At 42.5% G+C, this 22,003-nt stretch overlaps 1 protein-coding gene across 1 annotated transcript in view; it reads left to right on the top strand.

Moving 5' to 3' along the window:
* Positions 1-22,003, top strand: part of CAD (carbamoyl-phosphate synthetase 2, aspartate transcarbamylase, and dihydroorotase) — a gene marked incomplete in the record, with an annotated part of 2,299,829 nt that overhangs the window by 1,044,684 nt on the left and 1,233,142 nt on the right. The window contains 1 exon segment of the mRNA XM_044075466.1: positions 13,372-13,470. Within this exon segment, the coding sequence (XP_043931401.1) occupies positions 13,372-13,470 (99 nt within the window).

Raw genomic sequence — 22,003 nt, 5'->3', positions numbered from 1 at the left:
CTAGAAGCACCCTTGGGCGGAAAGCTGGCTTTATTCTCAAAAAAACTGGCATTATATCACAAAGGATACATGGACAGTGCAAATAATAGACAAAGGATACAGGTTCCACTTTCACACTTTGCCAAAAAGAGGCGGAATGCCAAACCTTCCACCAAATCAGAGGGCAGAGGCTTTAAAACAAATCAGCAATTTACTTCGGATGAAAGCTATAGAAAATGTACCATGTTCAGAACAAGGCCAAGGATTTTACTCCAGACTATTCCTTGTACCAAGAAAGGAAAATCAATGGAGGCCTATTCTCGACCTGTCCGCACTGAACACTTCTCATTGTGCCAAAATTCAAAATGCTGACCCTACAGCAACTTCTTCCCATGTTGGGCAAGGAGTCTTGGCTGGTGACTCTAGATCTCAAGGAGGCATACCTGCACGTCCCTGTTCGACCAAACTGCAGAAGACACCTCAGATTTCTTGCAGGATCAGAGCATTAGCAATTCTCAGCATTGACCTTTGGCTTATCTACTGCGCCCAGAGTATTCACGAAATGCCTGGCATCAGTAATTGCACATTGCAGACTACAGGGAATTCAAATTTACCCATACCTGGACGACTGCCTAATACAAGCGGACAACAAGGAAAATTTGATAAAGGACTTGGCCTATGCCATACACCTGCTACAGACCTTGGGATACACAGTCAACATCCAAAAGTCAAGACTAGTACCATCCCAAAGGATAACCTTTTTGGGTGCAGATCTGGACACAACCACCCAAATGGCTTTTCTCACAGAAGAAAAACAAAACCAACTTCCAGATTACTTCATGATTCTGACAAGACAAACTCAGCTTACTGCAAGGAAAATCCTGCAGGCCCTGGGTTACATGGCATCCTGCATAATTCTAATACCGCATGCCAGGCTGCATATGAGGAAATTACAATGGTACCTCCGGAGTGTATGGTCTCAGCACAGTCACAGTTTAGAAACCATGATACCAATCATTCCATGCCTTCAAAAGGAATTCCTGTGGTGGGCTCAGGCCTGCCAGTCCAACAGAAGGTTGCCTTTCAACAAACCAAAACCAAGGCAGACCATCACCACGGACGCCTCAGACCGAGGATGGGGAGCACACATGGAGGACAAATGTATCCAAGGCCTATGGCCTCAAGGACAGCTAAACATGCATATAAACCAAAAGGAAATGCTGGCAGTGAGGCATGCAATCGAGGCATTCAAACCCTTCCTCCAACAAGGACACCTGCTAATAAGGACAGACAACACCACGGTCATGTGGTACATAAACAAGCAGGGAGGCACACATTCCTACCCTCTATGCCGGATGGCTATGAATCTGTGGGAACTATGCCTGAATCTCAATATCCAACTACAGGCCCGATTCGTGCCAGGGAAAGAAAATGCACTGGCGGACAGCTTAAGCAGAACTATCATGGATGCACACGAATGGATGCTGCACCTAGACATCTTCCAACTCGTAGCAAAGACATGGGGAATGCCGGAGATGGATTTGTTCGCCTCCCCACTCAACAATCAACTGAAGACATTCTGCTCAAGGACATACCACCCACAAGCTTGGAGGGTGGACTCTCTCTCTCTCTCTTTCAGCTGGAAAGCCCTAACAGTATATGCCTTCCCACCTCTCCCATTGATGTACAAGGTTCTACTGAAGATCAGGGAGGAACAGCCAAAAGTGATACTAATAGCTCCGGACTGGCCAAGACAACACTGGTATCCATTATTGAGAAGCATGTCTCAGGCAAAATCATGGCCTCTCCCCCTATGGCCTCTTCTTCTGACGCAGAGCAATTTCAAGACCCTGCATCCCAACTTGAAAACATTGCAGCTAACTGCCTGGAAAATTCCTTAAATCCCAATAAAACTGTTTTATCTCAGAGGGTGAAGGACATTATCCTGGAGGCTCGCAGGCCTTCCACAAGGAAGACATACTCAGCTAAATGGAAGAGATTTCTCATTTGGAGCACATCAAAGGGCACAGATGTCAGTGGCAAACCTAACACATATCCTAGAATACTTAGCAGAATTGTTCCACAATGGCCTGTCCTATTCTTCCATTAGGATTCATGCTTCAGCAATTTCAGCAGAATACAATGTGGATCCACCTATCTTCTCACACCCTCTCCTCAGACAATTTCTGAGAGGGATCAAAAATATTAAACCTTCAAGAAGACCCCCTCTACCTGCCTGGGATCTCAACTTTGTGCTGGAGAAACTGACACTGCTTCCTTTTGAACCAGCAGCATCAGCGGATCTACAGTTTCTATCTTGGAAAACTGCATTCCTTCTGGCAATCACTTCAGCAAGAAGAGTACCTGAGTTACAAGCATTAATGGCAGTGCAGCCTTTTCTTATTTTCCACCAGGACAGGGTGTCACTAAGAACCAATCCTACTTTTATGCCAAAGGTGGTATCTAGGGTATCCTTGAACCAAGCTATTCACTTGCCTACGTTCTTCCCTAATCCACAGAATAGAGGGGAAAAACTTTTGCACACCCTGGATATACACAGACAACTACGCTACTACTTGGACAGAACAAAACTAGCAGAAAACTGACCAACTTTTTGTAGCATATGCAACTGGGGTGCAAGGAAGAGCAATTTCCAAACAGACAATTTCAAAATGGATAGTAAATTGCATTCGCTTGCTACTCCTTTCATGGAAAGACAGTTCCTGAAAATATCAGGCCTCACTCCACAAGGGCCACGGCCACCACTACAGCCTTCCTACGGGGGGTGGCTACCAAGGACATTTTAGAAGCTGATACTTGGAGCTCCGTGCATACATTTGCCAAGCAATTACAATCTACCTTTATACTCTAGATCCAGAGCAGGGTTTGCAACTGCAGTCCTGCAGGGGATCTTAACTACACCATCCTTTTCTTAGTACCTCCTCCCCCAGATTGGCTATGGTATTCTACCCATATGTTACGACTGCAGATGCATCCTTGAAGGACATAGTACAGTTTTGTACCTACCATAAATGTAGATGTCCGATAGGTATGCATCTGCAGTCAGGATTACCCTCCCTCCTTCCCCTCTGTGGTATTCCTAGGGTGCTTACCCCTCTTTTAGCTAGCTGGGGGAATCTATTATGGTGTATTTGTTTGTTTATACATGTATATAATTTGCAAATGTTTGGAACTTTTCAGCATTTATCCAAATTTAGCCTTCCTAGAGGGCACCTGGCATCTGGGGCAAGAAAAACTGAGGAAAATGGCGTCTGCTGATGCTTTTATACCCCAGACGCTCTGACATCGGGGAAAGTGCGACATCAGCCGAGGCCAGACCCAGACTTTGGAATCCGGCCGACCGAAGGGCTGCCTGAGGCAGGACAACCCATATGTTATGACTGCAGATGCATACCTATCGGACATCTACATTTATGGTAGGTACAAAACTGTACTTTCTTCTGGCCCTGGAGGCTTTTCTTCCTATTCTCCAAACGGGCCCCCTTCAAATATTCACAGACAACACCACAGTAATGTGGTATCTCAACAAACAAGGCGGGACTAGAGCTTACCGCCTATGCCGGATAACAATACAAATTTGGGACCTCGCCTCCAGGCTTCATATACCCCCTCTCAGGACAACAAACAAGCGGATATTCTCAGCAGAACATCCTCTCTCCAGCACAAGTTGATGTTGAACAGGGAGACCTTTCTAGACATTGTCCACTAGTGGGGCACACCAAGTGGATTTGTTTGCTTCCCCCCTAGAACAGACATTTGAACAAATTCAGCACCAAGGATCACTCTCCATTTGCCTGGAGAGTGGATGCCTTCAGTATTCCATGGAAGGGGACTGTTTCTATATGCTGTTCTACCGTTCCCAATAATCCAAAAGGTCCTACTGAAAATCAGGAAGGACAAACAAAAAAATCTTGCTGGTGATTCCCTACTGGCCAGGGCAACACTAATTCCCCCTACTTCTCTCATTAGCCAAGGGCAATCACCGCAAGTTACCCCACAAAGTGGACCTACTCACACAACAAAAGGGAACTCTAATTCACCCTCACCAACAGGTGTGAGGCCTAACACTCTGGGTGATAAACCTCTAATCCCTTTCTGATATCACTACTCACTGTCACTGAAGTTGGACTTTAGGTTTGTTTATTAACTGTTAGTCATGGAGACCTTGATAAATTTGGGAAGAAACTGGAGAAACCTTATGTTTACTGTTTTGGTTGATGTCAGTCATGCATGTCTGGCATCCATTGTACAGCGTGGCATGGGAGATTTTTTTCTTACAGTGAGTACTGCACTAAAGGATCTCTGTCCTTGCACAGGTAATGGGAGAACCCTGCACAGTTGCTGAAATGAGTTAAACTTGTATTTATACCTGTAAGTTTAAAAGTGTTATCAGGTACACGTTATTTGTTAATCAGGATAGAGCAGAAATCTATCTGGTCCATCTTCAGGACAGCCTAGAATTATAGAAAAGAAGTGCAAGAACTAACAAGGCAGAAAAATAAGTAAGCATAACTGTATAACTGATTGCAAAGCAAATAAATAAAATAAGTAAAAATAAAAAATGCATAGCTAAAGAGTTATTTGAAATTGCAATAACAGATGAATGGACGTACTTGGTGGTAACAGTAAAAAAAGCCTAGAAAAAAGGTATGGAGAATGGAAAGATGGGTGGAAATACAGAATTGGGATCACAGAAAAGGAGTGGAATAAGTTAATGTTTGTACTAATTAGAGCAGCAGTTCTTGTGCGGAATGTAAGGGAGAAGCATTTGTCAGGTTTTGAAAACAAATGCATAATGCATCTGACTTTAGCTCTAAGAATCCGTTTTGATCTAAACTGAAGTTGAGTGGAGTGATTTTAAGCTGTGTGGTGAGGGATTCCCAGAGGTTGTGCAAAGATTGGCTGTTGTACGATTAAGTTTGTTACAGGGAATGAATAAAACACTGGTGTTGTAGGGAGAGAAGTTAGGTACTTAAAATACATTGAAATATTTCAGGCAAGGGCAATAAAACCCTTCTAGCCTGCCAGTATAAATGTGTGTGTATGTATATATATATATATATAATGTGTGTGTGTATGTATATAGATACACCTATATGTGTAGTATGTATGAGTATATATAATATATGCGTTTGTGTTACACGTCTTTGTATCTCAAAATGTGATTTTGTTTCTTTTAGATTGTAGAGCAGATGGTTGTGACATTGGGATTATGTAAAGACTACAGATATTTGAATGGCAATGAAGTGCATTTTGAGATGTAGATGACCTGCTGCAAAGGTTTGTTCTTTGTTTAGCAATTTATCTGAAGCATTTGAGAAGCTGGTTACCTCGTGGAGGCTACATTTTTAGCTGATATTGTAGTGCTTAGTTTAAACAGTACTACTCGCTGTATTTTTATGACACTCGACAGTTGGGGAGCCAGTTGGGTGTTTTTTTTTTGTTTTTTTGTTTTTTGCGCAATAACATTTGATAATATGATTGTTTTTATGCCTTGGATGGTGCTGTGTAAAGTGAATTGGCTATTATACAATGACCCCCCCCCCATTAATATTCCAAAACGTGCATGCTGATTGGCCAGCATGCCCATTGTAAATCCCACAATATACCAGTGGAAAAAAGTCCGGTCGCATGGACTTTTTTCCGTTGGTATAAAGTGTTCAGAACAATTTTTTTTTTTTTTTTAACAAAATAAAAAAGAAAAAAACAGAGCAATGGAGACTTTCTTTTCTCCGTTGCTTCCGTTTCTAAGTATTGATGTACTGGGTATGCATGGGACGCAAGTCCCATATGCATGCTCAGTACATCAAAACAGGGAAGCAGTGTACTACAACCAGCGGAAGAACAGTAATGCGCCCTTATACAAAGACATTATTTAAGAAAAGTATTTTTTTCTTAAATAATGTCATTGTATAATAGCAATAACAAACTCCGTGATTGTGGTATATTGAAGATTTACCCATGGTTGGCTTTACTTAATCACTCGGGCTTCGCCGTCGTGATTAAACCACACCAGCCATGGGTAAATCTTCAATATACCACACCACGTCGTCTGTTATTGCTTAAATAACATACTTTGAACTGAAGGCTTCCCTTCTAGGCTAATATGTTTTTTATGCTTACTGCTGCTTTGTATAGTAGCTAGCTTAGGTGGTAAAGACAGTTTTTTCTTCATTTTTCTTTTTTGCTTAGTTCTTCCCTGACTATTCCATCTTCTCCCTGCCCTTGGACCACTCTGTTGGAAAAATACTGTCATCTCACGTTTTTTTTTTTAACCTACTATTTTCCTGAGTGTGCCTACTTTGTTTCTGGCCCTGGGTGTACATTGGAAGATCAGATGACCTAAGCCCAAGCACATTAAGACTCTTGTTTAGGCAAATGCTTATTTTGACTTTAGTCTCCCCCAAGGAGCTTGGATACCACATATTGTGCTCCCATCCTGAGGAAGGTGAGTGGGCTGAGCTTAGTGCATTTCCATTCTTCTGCCCAGATTTGGCTGCACCAGCTCTGGCAGCAGTAGTCAATCCTCTGCCGTAGTCCGGGCTCTGTCCCCCTCTGTGCCATTTGTCAGTTTAGTTGTGTAAGAAAGTTGTCAGAGCTATAATACAAAGAGAACTGTAGTCAGTGGAAAGGAAAGTTAATTATGTTTTAGTTGGCATAGTTTTCCAACAGTGATATTTGAAGCTGAGCTGTTTCACTGTGTGTGTGTTTGGGGGGGGGGGGTTGTGTATTGTTTAGCCGATGCTTAAATTATACGTTAACAAAAATTTGCTCCTTTAAAACTGACTGTTTACAGGTCAAGACTAGCCCCAAAGGAACAGCTTTAAAAAAAAGTCTGTAAATATTAAAAAGGGGCGCATAGTGTTAAAGCTGTAATGTGTAACTCTGATGTGGGTTAGGCATATATTTACTTGTGATGAAGTGATAGTTACACCCTTTGCTTTTTCTGGAGCCCACCCACTTAATTTAAAGTAAATTATTGCATAACCCACACCCAGGTTTTGAATGAAGTACCTGTATTACCAAACAGACCAGAAAAACTTAACACTGATTCGCAGTCCCTGCCTCTAATCGCTTTGTTTCAGCAGTATAGACCCTTAACTGGAATTACTGCCATTGCCATATCCCCTAGGCTAGTCATAAAAATGGATAAGTAAGCTTCCAAGCTGACAAAGATTTTTCCATCTGTCTTGACTCTCCTCAGCTGGCATTTTCTTTTTGGTAGCAGTGAGTGAATATTGTGGGTAAATACAAATTTAATCTTGTGAATTGTGTTTAATGTCATGACAAAGTGAAAGGAACCCCTTGTGTGCTGAGATGCTATGGAGAATCTTCCATGCATTTTGCATTGTGTTGTGCCTTTTTGCAGGTGCCAGATGGGGTAGGGAGATCACCCAGGACAGGGCTCCAAGTTGATGACACTATATGTAAAGCTGCAGGTGTGAGGTAACTATGTTGTGCACACTAATACTGACCCCCAGGAAAAAAGTGACATCTGTATACAGATATGGCACAATGGCAGCCTGAGCAAAGACTGAAAGAAGCACAGTGGCTCAAGTGCTTTTATAGGTTCATAGGACGATACTAGGCTTTTGGCCTGGAGGCCCTTGTAAGCCTAGCCAAGAATTTCACCCATGTTCCCACGAAATCGGCACCTGTTTCCCCCTGTCTAGCAAGGACACAGGTGGGATTCCAGGGAGTGTATTTTCTGTTTCCCATCCAGTCGTCCAGGTTCCTGTTGGGCTAGTGAGCCACTCTTGACATGGAGACGGAGTCTATTCCACAGATGGGGGGGTCTTTGGGACACAAATCTCTTCCACCAACAAGTTCTATTAAAATCACAGACCAGGTTGAGGCCTTGCGTGTGGGTTGTGCAAGTGGAGTTTGGCTTAGGGATGTGCAGCAACTCCATCAAGGCTGGGTCTGAGATGGCCTTGTATGCCAGATACAGTTCCCCTCTGAGCAGCCTGTACGAGACTGAGTAGAGGACAGGGCTTTTAGCCTATCTTTATAGGATAGGTGTTTGAGACCATGGATTTTCCTGGTCAGGAACCTCTGTGGTCTCTCCAACTGCTGCATGTGCTTGGCAAGGTACATGCCAAAGGCGGCATTGTACTCGATAATAGGTCTGATAAGGGAGGAGTACAAGGATGTTATGACCTCCTTGTTCCTGGATGAAATACCCTTACATATGAGATGGGACATGTAGAAAGCCTTTTATAGAACTGAGGCAATGTGGTGGTTGAAAGTCAGGTTATCAACCTGGGTGCCCAAGTCCTTCACTACTGATTTGCGGGCTTAGTACATTGTTAATGTGATAATTAGTGGGGATGCCATTTTCCCCAGAGAGGATAATGATTCATTCATTTCTTGGCATTCAGTTTGAGGCCATGCTTTTGCCATCGGTCATTAGTTTGGGTAAGGCCCTCTTGGAGGATGTTCACATCACTTGGGGAATTCAAGACAGCACCCAGCTTGCAGTCATCTGCAGTCTTGGTCAACCACAGCCCACCTGTTTTGGGTTGCACCTTAGAAAATTATATCCCAAACAGTATAGCCTCCAAGACCGATCCTTAGGGTACACTGCCCATTATGAGTCTACTACTAGAGGTGGCTTCCCCTATTTTGACTGAGTGGGTTCCGTCTTTGTTAAAAGTATGGAGAACTATGCATACAGAATGTGCCCATTTGTATTTCCATCAAATTTATAAATTCACACCAGGTACAAGTACCCTTTCTTAGTGTTGTACACTCATTTTCCACCCATGTGAATACCAAACACCTGCATGTCAAACTGCTTTTGGTCATGTAGGAAGCTAGTGTTAGGGTAAGGAACACTGGCAATGCTTCATAGAGGCAGCCATTTCAGGATGGTAGCAACTATAAGGAAATAGATGCACATTTTTTATTATAGTGGGCAGCTAACCAGGACTTTACTTGATAGGTTGGCAGTACAGATAAAATGCAAATGATGGTGGTCTGTGATAAGAAGTTACTGTCTGTAAATGCACATGCCAATCCCCGAGTTTTGGAAAAATGTGCCAGTTAGTATTAAGATAGTGACGAGATGTGCTTTTTTAATTTCTCCAAGTCTTTTGGGTTTCTAATACCATGGCAGGAATGGACCCCACTCCTAAATCCTATGTATGATTAAAGTTCATGAAATTAGTATTGTTTCAGTCTTTGATGTCAGCCAAAAGTGCTCTTCCCAGCACCCACAATGTGCCCAGTAATGACTCCTCCAGCAGTTCATACATATCTAAATAAGATTGTAAATTCTTTGACCCGTTACGCCTACTACTATTGGGACTGTCTGGGTATCTTTCCACATTGCACTTGTTTCTGGCTACAGATCCTGATATTTTATGACTTTGTCTCTCTGTATGCAAGACACTGTAGTCAGTGGGTGTGGCAATTGCAATGATAAGTGCTACTCTTGTCTTCTTTTCTTGGACCGCTATATCTGGTTTTCTAGCATCTTTGAACTGTTTGTAATGAATGATCCCAAGTGATGTAGAATTCTTCATTTTCTATTATGCTTTGTGGCTCATGTTTCCAGTATTTTTCAGCCACTTCAGTACCATAATGTTTGCACAATCCCCAGTGCAGCAGTCTTGCCACATTATGCCTTTCAGTATGCAGTTCTTCTTCCATTAGTATGTAGCAACCAGCAACGAGGTGTGCAACTGTTTCCAATTAGGTTTTACAAAACCTACAATTGTCTGTTTCTCCCACATGTTCAGTGGAGTTTATAAACCAACGTGTAAGCAGCCCACTATCTTTGGCCGCCAATTTTGACCTTTCATCTCTTGTGAATTTGCCTCTCCTTAACCATTCCTGTGTTCGTTCTTGATCAACATGAGGATTTTCCAGAAGTTTCCTATACTTGCAACTATACTTTTGCTTTTTCCACATTTCTTGCCTTCTCATCTGATCCTTCACCTTGTATTCTTTCTTTTTGTTTTTTGGCAGATTCAGCTGCTGCTTGATTTTTATCTGCTTGTTTGATTTCCATTTCTTATTGTTGCCAATAAGCTTCTGCTAGACTAAGCAGAGAAGTCATCTTAGATTTATTCTCATGTTTAAAATTTTCACTACGTTTGGGTCTTGTGAGGTAAGCAGATGTGTGGAGTCCCACAATTGCAGATCTGTACATATAATCAATTTCAAGGAGACCCATCCCTCCTTTGGAACAGGAAATATATAATCTTGGTATGCACTGATTTTTATAAATCATTTGGTAAGCATGAAACATCCTTCTCGTTTTTTTATCTAATCTATCCAACACGTTTTGGGGCCAGTCAATCACTCCAAAACTGTTAAGTTAGGACAGGAAGAACAAATTGGTTTATAGCTTGGATTTTGTTCCTAGATGTCAGTGCTGTTTTCAAGATTAATTTAAGTCTTCTGAAGTTTTCCTTACTAAGTTTCTTATTTGCATTTGTTTGTGTTTTATTGTTGATTCATCAGTTCCCAAAATATTTATGTAAACGCTTCTTGCTCAAGTTTTTTTATATCACATTCTTGTCCTAAACTGATATTTTCCTGGCGTTGCAGTTTTCCTGCCTTAAAGGTTGCTTTTGCACATTTATCAAGACCAGATGACATTCTTATATCATCTGAAAAAGTTTCGACAACTTGCAGTTGTGTTTTCAGTTCCTCATCTGATAAGCTGTACAGTTTTAAATCGACAGCGAAGGTTAGAAGTCTTTACACTTTGTTTTCTAGGAGCCAGATTATAGCCATGGCCTAAGCTGTTGAGTAAACAGCTTAATGGATTAATGGCAAGGCAGAATAGTATGGTGACAGTCACCCTGGAATTATTCCCCTTTGAATTTTTATCCCTGGGATAACAATTTGCCGTTTGTCATGGCTTAATTGCAAAGTGGTCTGCCACTGTTTCAGAATACATTAATTTGATCGCGCCTGCATTGCTCGATCATGCACAACAGACTTTAAACCTCGAATTTCGGAATACTAAACGGTGGGAATGTTGTAAACACCGAATTCAACATTTCCAACCACCTAAACGAGCGCTGCCATGGGTCAAAAAGGGGGCGATATTTTGTGATTCGCAACTCTTGCGATCGCTTTTTTGGGATTTTGCTCCACTGCTTTCGACATGTTATACATCGGTAATGTATCCGTCGGCTAAATAAATGTATGCCACTGTTTCATGGTCACTGTAATGTAGTCTGTCATTGTGGGGGTGTATCTTATACATTTTTAAGCACTCTATCCATGAATGAGGGATAATATCAAATGCTTTTTTGTAGGCAATCCATGCCATACTTGGATTCTTCCCCTTTTTACAGTTCTCCACTAGGACTTAAACAACAAATGATCCTTTATTGCTTATGACTTTCTTTTATTGCCCTTGTGTTCTACTGCCAGAATTGAGTTTTCTTCTAAATGACAATAAACTGTCTGCATCAGTTCCTGTATATAGTTTATATGTAGTTGGAAGGCATGTTTTTGGGCTATCATTTTACTGTAGCTTGCAGGTTTTTCCTGTTAGCCAGTTTGGTGTCTGTTCTGGGTGTGCATAAAAATAATTCTTACTCCTGGCTAAATCTTCGTGCAAAGGTGTTAATACTTTTAACCAGAAGTTAGGTATTGAATCTGGGCCTGGAGGTTTCCAATTAGAGGCTTTTTCTTAACTTTGTTTGAATCTCTCTAGCTGTTATTTCATCCCATTTTATATCTTGTACCTTTAAACTTCTTATTCTTCCCTTTACTACTTCTATCCATTTGCATCTTTATGTTCCATAGGATCTTCATAGATACTTCTCCAAAATGTATCTATTTTTTCATTTTTGGCGGTCTTTCAAGTCCTTTTACCTAATTGTCCAGTTCTTTATAAAACCTTTTGAGGTCATCAGTAAACTGCTTATTTTGCACTTTTCCTTTACATTTATCTTTGTATCTTCTAAGTTTTTCTGCATGTGCTGAAATTTTTAGTTTATTTGAGATGGTGCACGATAGATCCTGATCTGTTCTAATGTTGCGCATTGCTTTTATCACATCTATCTTTCTTAGTATTTTTGTTGATCTGTTCCCTTTTCTATAGTTTTCTAACAGTCCACTTCTTAATTGCTTTATTATCTCTGTTCGATATTTCCATAATGGTATTCTATTTCCCTCCTTCCTTTCCCTCACTTCCCTGTGTTCTTGTGGTAAACTTTATCAGTTATTAATTTAGCTGCACAGTAATATATCCTGTTTACTTCTGTTCTATCACATGGATCTCTAAGAACAGTCCTAATTACTGTGTTCATTTGTTTAATGAGACTTCTGACTTTTTGTGTTTTATTAACCTTCTGCAGTCTATTTCTTTCATTGATCTTGATATATCTGTGTATTGTTGTTTTTCTTTCGCCTTTTCCCGGTTTGGGGTTGCCACAGAGGAACTCTGGTCCACTAATGATTGGCAGTCTATTTTTACTGTGCCAGCCCGATGTCCAACCTTCAACGAAGGCATGCCCATTCACGCATGTCTTTCGAACGCCACTCGACCACTGTTTATTAACTCAAGTAATTCTTCTCTTAGCTCATTTTCTTCCAAACTGAGGGCACATCCCTTGTTTTCCAATTCCTGCAGGCATTCTGTTAAGGTTCTGTAGCATCTTCCTGTGACACATCACATCAGTTTCATCTTGTGCCATCTGTTGCTGTATCATATGGGAACTCACTGGCCTATCACTCCTCAACATTGACTGCATCAGAGTTTCCACAATTTCTTGTTCTTTGCCCTGCTGTCTAGCTTCAATTGAACATTTATACTGGTTTCCTGTGGAAGGCACCAAATTATCTTCATATGGCACCTGACCTATTGCTTCCTGTTCCACTGGTTTTCCCTTACTTTTGGATATCCATTACTCTATCCTGTTGTGCTTTCTAAAGTAATTTTTCTGTACTTAGTCCTTCACTTTGCAGGTACTGCATAACCACAGTTTCTATTTCTAGTGTGCCATTGTGAAGTTCTTGATGAGAATAAAGGCAGATGTGTTTTATTCCCTATTTAGCAAGTTTACAATTTTGTACCCTTTTAGTTTAACAAGGCCTCCATTTGCTGAAAAGCAATCTGTCATTTTGCAGCACTCATTGTAGGGACTGTAATAGTGCAGTTCTGTTAGTGTTTCCTCCCTTGGTTTGACTACATTCTGGAAGAATGTGCGTGGCTGATCATGTCTTGGTTTTAAATGCCACACGTTGTCATCTTTGCAGTTTTGTGGAAAACAAAATTGATTCGTGGGTCTCAGGATGCCATCCTTGTAAAACAAGTGGATTTTTGTTTTGCTTTACGATTTACTTGAAGTGTAGTAATCGGGCTTAACTTCTCATGATCTTTCTTTTTTACTTTCATTGCAGATGGGGTTCAAGACCGTGATGGTTAACTACAATCCTGAAACAGTCAGCACGGATTACGACATGTGCGACAGGTTGTACTTCGATGAAATCTCATTTGAGGTATATTTTTTCTTTTTTGTTAACTCATGTTTATGTATCGTGGTGGTTATGTAGCAATAATACTGTTTGCTAGTCTGTGTAATGCTTCTAAGAATGAATCGAGTGATGCACCATGGTGCATTTTGTTTTAGTAAAAAAGTTGCTTTAAGATACTGGAATTTAATACAAATTATGGTTCGTATAGGAGATGATTGTGTGGATCACTAAATTTATAGTTTGAGATAAGTGGCTATCTGCACAGCTGGCTTGAATGCAAGAGCTCTGCAAATATTTTGGCACAGGCTGATTCTTCCTCAAATTCAGATGTGTAACTGTGTCCCAAATAAAAGAAGCAATCCATCCACACTGTCTGGAATTCTGATTTTTGTGACAGGAGTGTGCTGTCTCTTGGAGCAAGTTTGCAGTTGCTGTGCCCAGCTTGAGATCCAGAACATCTTTTGAAAGAAAAGTATGAAACATAAGTAACATGTTTTTTCCTTCTCTTGATACACTGTCTTGTGCTCTCTCTCTAGGGAAGATTGCTAGAGAAATTTTGTTCCCAGGGTGTCTTATATAGGTCTGAACATCCTGTAGGGCTGCAGTTGTCAGATTCCATGTAAGAATATACATTTAGACTGCTTTCTTTCTGTGAGAGGGTCCCATTTTGTTCTGTATTTGGATGAATTCAGCTCTTACTATGTGGAGAAGAAAATGCACCCTTTCCTTCTGGTTGATGCAGAAGAAACTGGAAGCTGTAATGCATGCTTATAGTTGGGAATCCATCATTGTCCACAGGAGAGACTACCTCACAAAAAGCAAGAACACTACCCCAGAGGCATGGGGGGAGAAAAGGATATTTCAGAGGAAGGCAAGACCATTATGGCAGTGTCAGTCTTGAGGATGCTGTAACAGTAGAGGCAGTTTCCTGGCCCCCAAGCTTATTGCCTGGTTTCTCAGCTTCTACCTTTGCTGTTCAGAGAGAGACGTATCAGAAGCCAATAGTACATGCTCCTTGTAACTTGTGTTAATGAGATGAAATGTCAGCAGCATTTCACCAAAATGGCAGCTTCAGAAATCTGTATTGATGAGGTAAGTGCACTCAGTGATGCAAATCCTTGTTCTCCAGAGGGCAATCAAGCATGTCATAGCTAGTCTTCCAGGAAGGGTCTGTGCGACCAAGTTTGCAACTTCATGCAAGTTTCTGTCTCCTGGTGCAAGAGCATGCAACCAGTGTATACTCGTCACCTCACAAACCTTGGAGTCTAATGTTCTAACTGGGATAGCTATGCATACTTCAGAGACTGATAGGGAGGATGTCCTGACTGAAGTCACTGTTGCAGTACTCCAGACAATGGGTTTTCACCACTGATGTCCAGCCAGAATACCAACGCTTAACCTTCACTGGATCCTGCTTCTGATGACCTGTGCTTGCAGGTATAGGGGGTATGTAAGTGGGATATGAGTGTAGATAATCAGAGTATATCATTGCCAGCCAAATGCATGGCTTGCATCCATCTGATTGATCTTTGTGTGTTCATTGGTACTGTAGTTGCTAAAGAAAAAAAAAGGATAGGTTCCCTGTTGGGGAACATTCCTTGACTTCTGTAAATTGTTTTGGTGCGTCTGTGTTGGATGCCAGCTATGGTGGGATAAATGTGAGTGTGGTAGGCATATTCCCTACTAAGACCCCCATACACTGTCTTTTCTTAATTGGCATGGAATTGACTACAAGGCATGCCCCATTTGCCAATCCTTTGTGCCCAAGACTTTGCGATCCTGTTTTCTTTACTCAGTACTTTGAGATCCAATATCTTAAGCATTTGGCCCACTCCATGACAGCAGATTCTGCCTCCCTGACCTAGCTGTATCCCACAAGAAAAAACACAGGAGGCCTTGGCTGACAGTCTGCCATGTCTGATTTTGATTCTTCCTCTCAAGTTATAAAACCCACAGTACATATGACCACCTCTGTTGCCCTCTACCACAACCCCACCAGAGGCCAATATGATGTCACAGGGTCATACGACTGAAGAGAGAGAGCTTCTACTGAGAAAGGGGAACTACATCTTATCATTTGGGAGGGATCAGAAGGCATCCTGCGGATTTTAGTCAGGGAAGAGATTCCTGGAATGTTAAGTGAGGTACATTAGGGGTCTGAGCTGACCTGCTTGGTTTAAGTGGATGTTGCAGCAAAGAAAAAGGCAAAACATGTCCCTTCATCCTCTGTCTAAAGAGAAGTGGGTTGACTTTTATCAAGGCCATTGTAGCCTGAAACCACCTTCTTTGTTTGCTCCCCCACCCCCTTTACCCCTCAGAAAATAACTTTTGATTTGTCTTCCTCTGAAAAGGAAGATGTCTCTGACTGTCCATTCTGAGGCTTACTCCTCTCAAATCCACTCCCTAGGCCAAGTCCCCTCGTATGATGCAGACTGCATCTCTCCTGACTTCCCTGTGAAAGAGGCTTCTTTTGGGGGAGACTGCTTTAAATATGATGAAAATGTTTCAGTGCAAGTCTAGACAGATGGAGGCCTATTTGGATTCCTTCCAGTCTACCTGTACATCTCTTGATTCACAGCCCCCTGCTCCAAGAAGGCCAGACAGAATCTACAAAGCCCCAGATGAACGAAACCTGTGGCAGACTCATCTGCAGCTTCTCTCTCTCCTAAGACAATCCTTTTAATCTGCTCCCTTCTGTACAATAGGGCCATGGATAGATGGGGAAAGAAGCTTCTGTACTTCGTCTGTTCCTGCTTTCAGGGCTATTAACTACCACACCCAGATAACCAGATATCTGTTGTCCATCCTCGGCAGTTTGAACAAGGCAGTGGTGGGTGTATTCTTGGGCCTCAGAGTCCAAACAAATTCTGTTCTTGGTTAATCAGGCCACTTGGGTGGCCAGACACAGTATAAAATGTAGTTCTGATGCTGTGAAGGCTCTTCCAGAGCATCTGCTACCGTCTGTCATTCACAGTTATGCATGAGTCTGCAACCAAAGCCAAGCTCTTTGATTCATTCATAGACAAGAATTTTTTGTTCAGCCCACAGGCAGCCTACTTGTCTAAAGCCTTACACGAACAAAGCAAAACTATGAAGGATTGCAGACAGATTCTGCTCATCTCTGTACCTAGATTCCAGAGGAACTAGCCAGCCAAGCCCACTTAAGTAGAAGGTTATCCAGACCACTTCAGAAACACAGGAAGGCACCCAGGAAGAAGTTTTCAGAGAAACCTGGAAGGAACTCCATATCTGGGAGGCTTCCCTTCTCGGAAAAGTCACTTTGACTATCTTGCAAATCTCTCCCCTCTTCAGTCCTACCCACTCCTGCTCCAAAAGACTAACCCACTCCAACCCCATGTCAAACTGGGAAAAGATTACCTTGGACTAGTGGGAGTTTTCCCTTTAAAAAAAGGGTTATGCCATGTCTTGGTCGGAACTCCCTCCCTTGAATGGTATCCCTTCTCCTCCTTCATACAACCAACTGCAGCTCCTTCCAGATGTCCTTTAGGAACTTCAGGCCCAAGGCACAGTGCAACTAATACCTGCCAAATTTGTTTGAAATTGTTTTTACTCTTTACTGTTTCCAGTTCCAAGCAAAGGACAATGGAGACCCATACTGGGTCTCTTCTTCCTAAACCCCTTCCTAAAGGTGCCAACTTTCAAAATGCTCTTCATACAGACCTTTGTTGCCTCTTATTCTTCCAAAGGCACATGTATGCTCGTTGGATTTGAAGGATGCCTACCTCCATATTCCAAATCAACCCCTCCTACATGAGATTCCTTAGGTTTTGTACTGGCTCATCACACTTGTAGTTTGTTTTGCCTTTTGGACTTTCTACAACCCTCGGAGTATTCACAAAATGTCTAGCACCAGTGATAGCTTTCTGCTGAACTCAGGGAATTGACATTTTCCTTGATTTAGACAATCTGTTGATCCCGGTTACCTCACCGCAGACCGTAATGGAGCACCTCCGGTTCATCCTCAACCTACTCATAAAGTTGAGGGTCACAGTCCACTACAAAAAGCTCTCTCCTTGGCCTACCCAGGACTTGGTGTTCTTGGGCTACAGACTGGACACCAATAAGATGCAGACCTTTTTGACTCAAGAGAATGTGCAAAGCCTTACAGCTTACTTCCACTCCATGTCCTCCTTCGACACATGCTGAGCCAGGGAACTTCTAAGAGCCCTGTGTTTCATGGCAGCAATTATCCCAGTACGTCCTCTAGCCAGGTTGTATATGAGGAAAATCCAGTGATACTGGAAAACAAAATGGTTCCAGCAGTCTTATCTCCCTCATACCTTGTCTCAAAAAGGAGATCTCATGGTGGGTGGCCCAGGTGAATCTCAGTCCAAGGCTTCTCTTCAAACCACAAACTCAAGTTTAAGATATGTAGCCAGATACACTAAGGCCTTGGATGAGACCTGCAGGGTGGCCTGGACAGATATCCGGAGTCCAGGGCAGGTGGCAACCCTAGCTCAAGTAGGAGCACATCAGCCTAAAAGAGATGAGAACCTTCATCCAAACACTACTTGTTATCTTACACAATGGAAACCACCCTCTTTGAGTATTTACAAACAACACCAGTGCCATGTGGTGCAAAAGCAAGGAGTGAACAATTCTTACCAATTATGCAGACTAGCTCAGATTGCTTGGGACCTAGCTACACAGAGGAACATGTCCCTATTTGCTGTGTACATTCCATCACAGAATAATATTCTGAAAGACTTGGTAAGCAACTCTGTCAAGGACCCTCCTGAATGGACCCTAAAAGGGCAGGTCTTTTGGGGACATTTTGAATAGGTGGGGAGCACCTCAAATAGGTTTATTTGCCTCAGAGCAACAGGCAACTTCCCCCATTTTGCACCAAGACTCCTTGCCCCTCAGCCTGGAAGAGAGCTGCATTCTCCTTTCGATGGATAGGAAAGTTTCCTTGCGCTGTCCCTCCACTCCCATTAATTTTGAAAATATTACTAGAGGTCTAAAGATAAAAAAAATAAATAAATAATATTACTGGTGACTTCTTTTGGTCACCACAAAGTAAATCTCTTCACACAGCAGAAGGTATCATTGCTTCATCCAAAACTGTCATTCATAAACCTAAGCCTGTGGATGAAGGGGTTCTGATGCCCTTCAGGCACCAATTTTCAGAAGATGTACTGTGAGCTCTCCAGGAAGCATGCTGACCAACCAGTCAGGCATCTTGTACAGTAAATGGAAGATTTTTTTCCTTCTGGTGTCATAAAAAGTCACAACCGCCATGAAATCAGAGATTCCTCTTATCTTAAAGTAGTTGTGTGAACTCATGAATACAGGTCTGACATAGTCATCCATCAAAGTCCACCTGTCAGTCATCTCTGCATGTCTGCCCTCAATCCACCTGTTTATCCAGGCCTGAGGTCAATCAATTTCTGAAGGGGGTACTGTATCCAAGAAAGCTTATGCTTCCCTGCTTGTGACCTCAGCTCTGTACCGGAAAAGATTATTGTCTCTCCATTTGAACCAGCAGGTACAATAAATCTCACAATCTGCATCTGTAAAACTATCTTACTAGCCCTCACTTCGGCTAGGAAAGTCTAGAACTTTAGGCACTCGTGAACATTCCATCATTATTTTTCATAAGAAAAAGGTGTTCCTGAGGGTTGAGCCGTCCTTCATACCTAAGGTGGTACATGAGATGTCCCTCAATCAGGCCATCATTCCTGCTTACTTTCTCACCCTACATAAGAGGTGGTGGGAAACCTCCTGCACTCTGTAGATGTACACAGTTGAGATTTTATTTGGAAAATAAATCTAAGTCAGCCCAATGGTTTTGTCTCATTCATGGACTCCAAACTGGGCCAGCTAGTATTTAAACCATTGCAGGCTGTATTTGTGTCCCTCTCCTTTTGTTCCTCACTCCATGGCAAATCCTTACCCACTTGCCCTCAAGCTCACTCTACCAGGGCTGTGGCTTCCTCTGGGACTTCAGCCAAAGGGGTTGATGCTAGGACAATCCTGGAAGCTGCTACCTGGTCTTCTGTACAAACTTTCACTTAACATTAAAGAATTGATGCCTTTTCAAGACGTCCCGACTGAGAATACCGTTGCAGTATTCCTAATCAATGGGTTATCACCACTGGCGTCTGGCTGGGGTACCAAATCTTTAATTTCACAGAATCCTATATGTGACTTCAGCTGTAAAGCAAAGTGGTATATAGGAGGACGTGTGTAATTCTTCAGACTATCTTGCCACCAGCCTGAATGTAGGTCCCGAATCCGTCGGATTGATTGTAGGTAAGGGCTCTGTTGGGCAACCTTTCTTTACCTTTCTAAAGTGCTCTGCTTACCTGTATTAGATGTCAGCTAGAAGAGTTAAGTGCAAGTTTGGTAGGCAAGTCTTGTGCAAAGACTTTAATACCCAGTGTCTTTTCTGCTTAGGAATAGAACACTGCAATGTCATTTTGTACCAAAACCATTGTGATCATGTGTGTCCTCACTAGATACTTTTTTGAAGACCCAGTGTCGCCAAGATGGCAGATCCTGCTTCCCCAGATGTACATGCAGCGAGATTCTTCTTTGACTATGAAACTTGCGGATGTCTCTACCTTGGATGAGTCTGGTGCTGCTGTGCAGGCACCGGCTTCTGAGGCAGTTCTTCGCACTACCAATGTCTGACTCAGACGACTACTTTTTCTAAAACTATCAAGTTTCTTAGGCCTAACATATGCAGTATGCCTAGAAAACCGACCAAAGCGCATGCACATCCTCCTAAATGCTTAGAATGGCTGAAGACCTTATTATGTTAATTAGGGGAAGTCAGCCTTCCCCTACTAAGAGGAAAAGAGACCAGTCTCCTGCAGCTTCAACAGACCAGGAGTCCGATGACTCTGGGGTATCTGATTATGAAGACATGCCCTTATCTGCTTATGAGGATTCAGATGCAGAGGAATCCATTCCCTCTGCCTCCCCTCCAGAGGATTTTTCCTTTAGTGAAACCTTACATACCTTAAGAGAGCATTTCCACTGGGAATGCCAAGACTATCCCCAGTCCAAAAAGAGACTCCGAGAATTCCTAGATTTGCAACAGCACAGGCCTTTTAGCTATACCCCCTGTCCTGGAGGGTGTCGATGTTTTAATGGAATCCAGTCTTACTCCTGATACTTTACCTCCTGCCCCTAGGAAACCAGACAGGTAATACAGAGTACCTGACACTCGCACATTTCTTTTCAAGAATCTTACTGCTGACCCAGAGATCATTTTCCAGGGGCTTAAAGGTATCAAGGCAACTACAGCCAAGAATCCCACCCCTTCAGACAGGGATTACAGATCTTTGGTCAGATGGGGTAAGAAGGTGTATACCTCTGCTTCTCTTGGTATTAGGGCATTAAATTGTCAATTTCACTTGCTGAAGTGCCAGCAACATATTATGGAACTTATTAAACAAAAAATGACAACCTTTACAGACTGTGCAGAAAATAAGGAATTGCAGGAGCTTATGCACTCTGCAAGCCAAGTCAGCAAGCACATTTTGCAAAGTGCAAAACCAAGTCCAGGAGGATGAGGTGCCCAAAACAAAACCAATAAACAGGAAAAAAAGCACCAGCAAGCTGTAACCACCTTAAAACATTTCCAAAACAAAACCAATAAACCGTTGGCTTGCTGGTGCTTTTTTGTCCTGTTTATACATTTTGCAATGTGGCTTTGACTCCCTAGAGGCATCTTGCCAGGCAGCAGTCACTGGTTCTGTACTGAGAAGACATGCTTGGCTCAAGGAGCAGACCTTGCCAGACCATGTCAAATCAAAGTTACTAGACGCTCCTTTGAACAAGGCCACTTTGTTTTGCACCAAAGCAGAAGAGGTTCTTGAAAAGATGGAAGAAAAGCTAAGTCTATGCAGACTGTTAAGAATTATTACAAGTACAACCCCCTAGATTCAGTAGCCATTGCCCTTCCAAACACTGGTCCTTTCCAGCCCCCTCCAGGCCATCTCAAACCAGACCCAGGGGAAATGGACCACCCAGATTACAGTCTCAGGGTGTGCAGAGATCTAAGCAATGGAGTGCCCCCGCCCCCAAAGCAGGGAGTGGTAAGCCACCTCCCTATGGAAAAAACTCGCAATAACTTCCCCACTCCACTCCCCACCTCTGCCCAATTGCTTGTGCCCCTAGGAGGAAAACTTGCCCTTCATGCAAAGAATTGGATGGCCATCACACAAGACAGATGGGTTCTCAACATTGTATCCCAGGGGTACAAATTTTGCTTTCACTCACTTCCAACCCCAAGAAGGTTCCCAGGTATTCCTCCAAACCAGTGGGCAGAGGCTCAAAATTCAAAATGCTTACCCTGCAACAGCTCCTACCCATGCTAGCCATGGATGTCTGGTTAGGCTTCTTTTAAGTCTAGGGTGACTATCTGCACACCCCTATAAGGGAGTCTTGCAGGAAGTATCTCGTTTCAGGGCCGGATCAATGCACTATCAGTTTTCTGCACTTCCCTTTGGCATATCCACTGCGCCCAGAGTATTCACAAAATGCTTGGCTCCAGCCATCGCATATTGCAGGCCGACAAATATCC

This window comes from Protopterus annectens, chromosome 6.part1, assembly GCF_019279795.1.
Source record: "Protopterus annectens isolate FY-2018-M chromosome 6.part1, PAN1.0, whole genome shotgun sequence".
In the NCBI taxonomy this organism is placed as follows: Eukaryota; Metazoa; Chordata; order Ceratodontiformes; family Protopteridae; genus Protopterus; species Protopterus annectens.
Note: the sequence above shows the minus strand (reverse complement) of the source record. Positions and strands in the feature narration are given on the sequence as shown.